General features: G+C 43.9%; 1 protein-coding gene across 1 annotated transcript; it reads right to left on the minus strand.

Annotated features, from left to right (window-relative positions):
- Positions 1-634: 634 nt before the first annotated feature.
- LOC124685046 (wall-associated receptor kinase 2-like) lies at positions 635-8363 on the minus strand. The gene is made up of 6 exons (XM_047219329.1): positions 8262-8363; positions 7980-8173; positions 7830-7901; positions 2529-3434; positions 2249-2419; positions 635-2009 (listed from the first exon to the last, which is right to left on the minus strand). The coding sequence occupies exons 2-6, from the start codon at positions 8086-8088 to the stop codon at positions 838-840; spliced, it is 2430 nt and encodes an 809-aa protein (XP_047075285.1). The 5' UTR covers positions 8089-8173; positions 8262-8363; the 3' UTR covers positions 635-837.
- Positions 8364-8972: the final 609 nt, after the last annotated feature.

Genomic DNA, 8972 nt, shown 5'->3' on the forward strand with positions numbered 1-8972 from the left:
ACACACAAGCGTCCGATCCAGTTCACCAGGCCAGCTCGCGTCTGTCTTCCTGTTAGCATAATCTTTGATTTCTTTTAGCTGGGGCGCTGCAATCGGATGCTGGTACAGCTTAGATGCACATACACGCATGTTTAATGGGTGAATGGTGGTCTAGATATGCGCATGGATTTTTCCTCTGTTTATTTTGCCCCCGTTCCTTAGATATGATTATTGCTTCCATGTTGTAATATACAGTCTAGATTATTTATTGCCCATTGATAATGATGTTACGAATTGAGCTGGGCAAATTTTGTATTTAAGGGTGTTTCAGACTTTTAACAACTTAACACACAAATAAGCTAAAATGTCACAAGCCCAAAAGAATAGGAGGAACAGTTTCTGAGAGCTTCTCCTCACCACAGTTTCTACCCACCATTTTTCATAAGCTGGCTTATGCATAAGCCTAAGCCCAAAAGAAGTCACCCTAGGTCAGCTATTTGAGAGGGGAGTTTTTGAGAGGCTCGGGGCTTTGACATTTAATGGTTGAGCAATATAGCAAACTCAGAACTGGTTGTTCTCACACAAATTCTCACACTGAAAACTTAACTGTTTTTCTTCACAGTGAAGCTCAAAACTGAAATGTCATATAGCCTAGCATGACAAACTCCACACTCGAACACAAAACAGACGATAACCGATTCTATATAGATATACTTGGCATTAATACACTTCAACTACCGGTACATTTCTGTTTGACAGTGCACAAATCTGGGCGTACACATACTCTAGGTGTTACATTTCATCCTGAAGCTCTAAGCCTCTGACGCTCTACTCGCGTGGTAGAATAAAATGAAACCATCATCTGGGCGTCTCTATACATATTGCAGCCATGTGAGGAGCCGTAGAGAACATGCTCGACGACAAAGGATCCCAACGCGCCGGAGGTGATGAGCGCACGATCAAACGCTCCATTGGGTCACGCTCCCCCGCCAGCTTTTCCCTCCAGGTGCTTCGCAGGGCCTTCAGCTTGTCAGCCACCTGAGTCATGGAAGGCCTATCTTCACCACTGGCGGCCAAGCACATCCTCCCCAGCTCAGCGACTTCTCCCAGCATCATCTCCATACCAGCATGCACTATGCTCGCGTCTAGCATGCGCTCGAGATTCTCCTCCTTCATGGCGAGCAGGAAGGATGACACTATGCTCTTGCCTTCCTTGGGTCCGTCATTGTAGATCGCCGTCTTCCCAGTGATCAGCTCCAGTAGCACAACCCCGAAGCTGTAGACATCACTCTTCTCGGTGAGCTGCCGTTCCTGCAGGTATTCTGGGTCCAAGTAACCCAAGGTGCCCTGCACCATTGTCATGAACTGGGCCGCATCCTTGGGGAGCATCCTCGATGCCCCAAAGTCGGTCACTTTCGCCATGTAGTTGTCATCCAAAAGAATGTTCATGGACTTAACATCTCCGTGGACTATAGGGTGGTTTGTGGACAGGTGCAGATAGGCCAGTGCTTCAGCTGATTCTTGAGCGATCCTGAGACGGGTATCCAGCGACGGAGATGTTCTGTTATGATGGATAAAGTCAAAGAGAGTGCCGTTCGAGATGTATTCATAAACCAGTATGGGGACCTCCACCTCCAAGCAGCACCCTAGAAGCCTGACCACATTCCGGTGGTTGATCTGTGAAAGTATAATAATCTCCTGCACGAATTCATCGGTTTCAGCCATATTCATGAGCTTTGAACGCTTCACCGCTACTACCCTGTTATCCTTGAGAATGCCCTTGTAGACAGTGCCGTGAGCCCCCTTGCCCAGTTCTCTGCTCTCGTCAAAATCGTTCGTAGCCTTCTTTAGATCTTCTTGCGTAAATATCCTCAACGTATCAACTTGTCTTGACATAATTTGGTGATATAATATCTGGCCACCATTCTGATCGAAGAATCTTTCTTTCTCTTTAGCCAGCTTCTTTTTCTGATACTCAGATCGTAGAGCCAAGATGCAAACCATGAGGAAGACAACACAGAAGCATATGCCTGAAATAATTACGGCTGATTACCATCAGTTCAACTAGCAACATTGCCAATATTTGGCTAAAAAGTAATGCAACATGTGCCATAGACGGGATTTACTTGGCTACATGACATGCACACAAACTGTAGCTAGAAACAAATAACTTGCATAAGAAGGCCAAAAGAGCTATCTGTTTACTATTAAGGTGTGTGCACAACCAGTGTGCAAAATATTGTGACTGATAACTAAACTATCCAATTACCTATGACCATCTTCAGAGCTTTGTTTGGATCAGCTTGAACACAGGGTATGATTTTTGGATCGTCGCTCCTCAATCCTGATGGGCATGAACATGTGTAGCTTCCCTCGGTGTTTCTGCATTTACCTTTGCAGGGATAAAAGGGCTGGTTTGGAGGTTCGCACTCATTGATGTCTGTGGTTTCAAGGATGTGAGGGGAATTACAACATGAATCAACACAAACCTCAACAGTAGAGTTAAATAAATAGAGTATATGTGGACTTCTGGTGATGCAAATGCGTACCTTGGCACCCTCCTGGTAGGTAGGGATTACCCTCATAGCCTTGAGTGCAGTTGCACCGGTAGCCAGGGCCATTGGACACATTAACGCATTCACTGTACATGGCTTTGCATGCGTACTGTGATCCCATCTTGCTGGCTTCCAAACAACTTCCATTACCAACTACCCAATCGAGTACCAAAGGAACCCCATCTGTATATTCACTGGCGAAATTTTTAGAGCTAACATATGAACGATCAAACTTGAACCAGTCCTCCTCAACAACGAATGAGTAGCTGCAAGGGCTGAAAGACTGGATGGTGGAGTTGTCTACTAATGGTGAGGATGTGGTTGTAAAAGAGCTAATGTTTCCTGGAAAGGAGGTCTGGCAGCAACCCATGCCAAAGCACTCGGTGCTGTCATCCACGCTACTTGCGTCAGTGCAGTATGAATAGCATGAGTTGACAGTAAGGAAGTCAAGCTGGTTCTTTCCCTTGGTTGTTCCCATGATAAATGCAAAAGTATCACACCCGATTGCAATCAACTTGTTCTTGGTGCCAGAAACCTTATGAAAAGAATCAAGATTTAAGCCTTCCAAGCCACTAGTGCTATTGGTGCCATTGGTGTACTTGCATTCCCATGCTATGTGTGGGTTCTGAACGCGAATCTCACCCAGGATAAGATTGATGTCCAGTATCCTAACTTCAGTTGAGGCTAGATATGCCCCACTCTCATTGCAGGCGACATTAAAGGGTTCTTGGAAACAGCCTTTTCCAGTGCCAAAAGGGTATGGGATGCTGATGTTGCCACACTTATCTAGGCAGTCAGGCCTTGCCCTGTTGATGCTGCCAGAGGACCCAGATCCATAAGCGGTGGCAGTAGTATATTGCAAGGTTAGCGTGGCAGCGACAAGCAGTAAGAGCTTTTGAACTGCAGGGAATGACAGAAAAATATCATTTATATATTGATCTATCTGTTCTGGATGCATACTATAGGACAGTAATTGATATGAAAATGCCAAATATAGCATTTTTCGAACAGGAGGATAACCCCTAGCCTCCGATGGATGTACACAGCCATACATTACTAAAGAATATTTGCTTCCTCTTTCAAAATATGCCAAAGACATTTCTCCAACCCAAACAACATTTTGACCCTACTAGTTGGTTAAGAATTTGATCCCACTAGTACACAAATCTTTTGACCTAACAATATCTGTATCAGATGAAGAAATAAAGTTAATGCATGTCTTATAAAACAACACAAACTGTGTATGTCTCTCCTAGAATCCTAGTTACTCTCCGATTTCAAGTTTTCTTCTGCCACATAAGAATATAAGTTCAAATTTGATCTGATAAGAACAGCAAAAAGATAGGAGAATTCACAACTCAGTATACTCCATGTTTCTTTATGATCTCATTCTAGAAAATGTCGGAAAAATACTACCTCCAATGAAAGAATAGAACTTAATAGCTTCTATAAGTTTGTGTCTTTTGGGGCTTTTCTATGCAACTTTTCAGATGAAATATAGTATCTACTAATTGTTTATTGGTACCGATCTAAAGAGCTTAACTACAGAATCAAATGGACAAACATATGCATAAAGCAAAACTAGAAGTAACTTGTGTGTTGCTATTCGTGTATAGAGTGTAGACCTACATTGGCACATTGGGTGGTGGGGATAGGACAAACAATATTCTTGCACAGCACAAACGCACACAACACACATGTTTTATTCATTTGTATTGGATGGAATTTTTCTATTGACCGAGCACCACTTTTCATGTTTTTGTTGCATTTAACATCTAGAAACAAAGAATTTTGAATAATAATCTTTGACACAACTGAATAACCCTGCATTTGCCGGTGTAAAACATCCTATTTCTTCCATGCCACTGATTTCACATCCAGGGCAGTAATTAAAAATCCACTCTAATCTTTTGGTTGAGTGATGCAAAATGTACAAATTATCGACAGTGTGTGCTGACAATAAACGCTCCAGGAAAAATATTAAAAAGGTTTCGATCAAACGAGCTCCTAATGTTTCCAAAGGCTTGCAGCCTTGCAGTGCATCAACGACAGAGACGAATTCCGCAGCAGCAAAGGAAATCGCATCTAAGATAGTGCATCGTGCGACTAGGGTTTGCCGTACCTCACATGTGCTGGTAGCCCTGAGCCGTAGTACGATGCCGGCGGCGGCGGCGCTGGTGGCTGGGGAACCATGGCGAGAGGTGGACGAGGACCCCTTGCGAGCGGGCCTGTCCGTTGGCGTCAGGCATCTCGACGGCCTGGCATACTGGGCCTGGGCTGGTTGAGAGAATTTGGACGGAGCACCGCATACGGATACTGTCTTCTCTCTCTCTCTCCCGTTCAATTCTTCAAAAAATTACAAATTTAAATGTTCTTTTCTCGAAGCACATTTCAGAAAACGTGTCTTTGTAATACATATTCTAAGTATAAGCGTGTTTGAAATTTTTGCAGGACCGCAGGTGCAAGACAAAACTAGCCAAGCTTCATGTGTGTGAAAGCTATCCCAGTACTTATTTCATGATGATAATAATGATGTGAATTCATCGCTGGAACATGAATTTCCGTGAGAAAACCTTTTTTGATGGAAAAGGCTACCGTTCACTCGGAAGATCGCTCCCTGGGTCACTCCACTCATATTGTACTCCTTCTCATTTCCTTCCCTTCTTCTTAGTCTCTCCCCCCCACGACCACGCCAGTCAGGTCCTAAAATTTCCATCGCGCTCCTATCGTCGAGATCTGACGTTCCTGCTTCGTATCCATACCCGACATCCTCCGCCCCCGTCATCGCCGTGCTTCCCTGCAATCAGCGCCCTCCTGTCATATTGGTCGGCCTTCGAGGTGTTCTCGAGTTATAGCTCGAAATCAGCGGATTCCACCTAGTGAACTCAAGGGAAACAAAGGAGTACCATTTGGGATGAGTCCTTGCTTCCTAGACAGTGCCGAAGGTGCTTTGGTGAGCCTGATTTTTCACCCGCGATCCCGATCCCGATCCGACGAAGTAGATGCTCTATCCAAGGTTAGTTTTCTTGGATTTCTGATGCTGCATGAGTGTTTTTTGAAATGTTACACACTCGTGTGTGCGTGTGTATGTGTGTGTGTGTTTTGCTACAAACACACGAGTGAGTTGTTGCAATGATTCATTCTCCTAATCTTGCTTCAATGCTGCAAATGTTTTAGTGAATAGCTGCAACTGTTGTCATCTCATGTTGCGTAGGTGTGTTGACTTTTATCGACGGATGGAGATTTGCTTCATGCACTTTTTTTTGCTAGATAGGTGTTTCTAAATGCTACCATGACTTTTGTACAGTTCTGACCCACCACGAAATAAAATAATGCAGCGGCGCTCCAACAGCAAAAAAAAAAACTTTGCTATGCTAGTGAGAGATATGTTGCAGTGCTCAAATGCACGAGATTCGCTGCTTTAGTGACTTCCGACGGTAGAGGATCCAAGGGATGGAATCCCCTGGTGGCCAAGCTAGCCCCTTTCCATTAGTTTCTCGACGAAAGTAAAAAAAGCTTGTTAGATATAATAATTAGAAAAAAGGGAAACCCGCTATGAGTGTTTGCCCTCGAGTACTCCTATGATACAAACCCTACTCTATAGGGTAGCTGCAACCATAAGTGTTCCTTTTAATCAGCAACCATAACAGCTAAGAGTACAGATTATACTACAAGCCAACACAAGTGGAAAAATTCTCGACTACAACACAAACACACAAAGGAAAAAAACAAACACATGTTTTGTTTACTTAACATGGTTTGATCAGCCCACGAAGAGGTTAGATGGCGCCATGGCGGTTCCTCGCAGAAGCCACAAGGTTAGGAAGAAAAGAGATGAATGTGTTCATTATCCCGTTTCATAGAATGAAACTGAAGCCACTGAAATCTGAAGAGGTAAATTAGTTAGGATTAATTAGTTATAAGACAATGACAGATTTGTTTGTAGCTTTTGTTTGACTAGGTGCCCAATACTCGGCGATCGTTCCAAGTGGCATGCCTTACTTGTCCCACCAGCTGGAAGCCCCAGAGTTTTTTTTAGAACAAATTGCTCCTTTAACCACTAGTCGACCATCAAGGTTTTGACGACTCATTCCTGCTATTTTAATTCGAATATGCCTCGGTTGAGAGATAATCATGTTTTTTTTTTTGGGGGGGGGGGGGTTCACTTACTGTAAACTGCATGATGTTGTACAGATTCATATTTTTTCAACTGAAAAATGATTTCACTCACACAGCCTTTCTTTTATGGTTAATTGGAGATAGATAGAGAACATAGACTAGAGGTTGATGATAATGTCCAAGGATCGAGCCAGACGCTTGTATCTAAGACCCTTTGCTAAAGTGTTATGTGATTTACTCGTCAGTTTGGAGATGGCTAGACTTTTTTTTTTTTGAAATAAACCACCATATATTAAGACCAACAGGCCGCCTCATTAAAAACCTTCCAGCCCCCTTCGGTACCCTGGAAGGAAAAGAGTGCGTCAGAAACCTGTTGGCCTGAAGCCAAGTCAATTACAATCCTGGGCGATGAGCTCCGACACGCAGGAAGGGGCTTCACCACGCAGGAGACTATCAAAGCCGGACTTTCCTAACTGTGCCAGCACATGCGCTGCACCATTACTAACCCGATCTACCTTACAAATGGATATGCTACCAAAGACTCTAATAAGGTCACGAGCTTCATTACAGAGAGCCCAGCCACTCGACAACTCCTGTCCTGAACTAGATATGGCTTGCACAGCTCGGAGACAGTCAGATTCAACAATGGCCTGATCACATCCAATAGATATAAGGTGTTTGATCCCAGCAATACATGCTTGCAGCTCGGCCTCCTCGGCGCTGGCGCACGCCTGAATATGTTTCCACTCCGTAAGGAGATGGCTAGACTTTGTTCCGGTAAAGTGATTGTTTGCTTGTTTGCCGGCCTTATGTCTGAGAAGGCTACCGGAGACAAAATCTAGAAGGTGAAGGAATATATCGGCAGCGAAAGCAAGAAGAGTAATGCCACTACAAAGGTGTTCGTAGCAGATGGCTATAATCTCTTCAGGTTGTGTGTTCGAGATGTTTGTTCATCTATCTTTAGTGGGTTTTCTTGCAATGTGGTGATTTGAGTGAGTTGGTAGGTCTGCTTAGAGAGCCGGGAGTTGCTCAGGGCTAACCTGCTTGTAGTTTTGTTGTGACGATTTTCGCCAGATTTTTAATTAATTAACTGGATATTCTCTTCTACTTAGTTGATAGTTTGGGGAAAAGAGTTGCCCCGTTTCAAAAAAAAGTCTACGTACAAAATTCTCTTACCTGTCACCGTGAGCCATGGCCAATCCATGTATGGAGTGACCGGCCGCCGGGTTCGTCTAGAACTCCCTCCACCTGTGTATGTGCGTGATCGCTGTGAGAAAAGCGAACTGAAAGCTGGTGAAAAGACAAATTGCGGCAAAAGAAATTCACCTGAAATAAAAGGAGGGAACTTCTGCTCCAGGATCCGGCTTTCTTTTCCTAAGGCACCGAGCCTCTGAGAGTGATCTTCCCCAACCGGTTGTTTTATGGAGAGCATCATCGAGCATATATGTGGCTACAGCTCCTGCCAGTGGCGCGTCTGGAACGAGTCAAAACACATAGCGCATGGTAGACTTCGTCTTCCTCTGTTCAAAGAATAAGAGACTGCCCATCAAGTCTTTGTGATGTACTCTTCGTTGGTTAAGGAAAAAATATCATCAAAAATATTATTACCTGAATTTCATTTCCCTGTCGAGATGTGTCACACAGTACAGGAAGAGATATGGTTGCCCCAAAGCATCACCCGAGCTTTGTGATCACTGTTTTTGAACTTATGGGACCAGAGAGAGAGGTCCTCAACTATCCCAGAGAGTTCATGGCATCCCAGAGTCTCCACACGATGGAGATCATTGCAAACGGGCATATGTCGTTGTGAAGCAAGGCGTGGCGACTGCGTGTCCACGTGTCTCCTTGGTCGCCACTCTGCAAGTCAGGTAATGTATTCGTCTAGTTAATGTTTGATGCTCCATTGGATGCCACTCTACAAGTCAAGTGCAAGACCGATAGACATAAACCGCGGGGAGTTGTCCATCATCTTCTTTCACATCTAAACATAACCAGCTGAAATAAGAATCTGAACTCTTCAACTGCTTGCTTGTTTTTACTTGACGTCGCTGTAGTGAGCCGAGAAAATCACAAGTCACTCCAAGTTGCCAATTGGAGCACATTGTGGGATTCGAAATCAGTGGGCAAGGCTGTCGCTAACAATATATTTCATTTCCTTCTAAAAAATAAGATATTTCCCAAATTTGCTGTTGGCTTATTTGTTCTGTTTTTATCATTTGCTCATAAGTTTTTAAAACGGAATCAGCCTTATCTGTCAAGGCTCTCAACAATTAACAGCAGCAACTAATCGGCGATAAAAGGTGGGTTGACTATGAACTA

The sequence above is a fragment of the Lolium rigidum genome, chromosome 1 (genome assembly GCF_022539505.1).
Source record: "Lolium rigidum isolate FL_2022 chromosome 1, APGP_CSIRO_Lrig_0.1, whole genome shotgun sequence".
Classification (NCBI taxonomy): Eukaryota; Viridiplantae; Streptophyta; class Magnoliopsida; order Poales; family Poaceae; genus Lolium; species Lolium rigidum.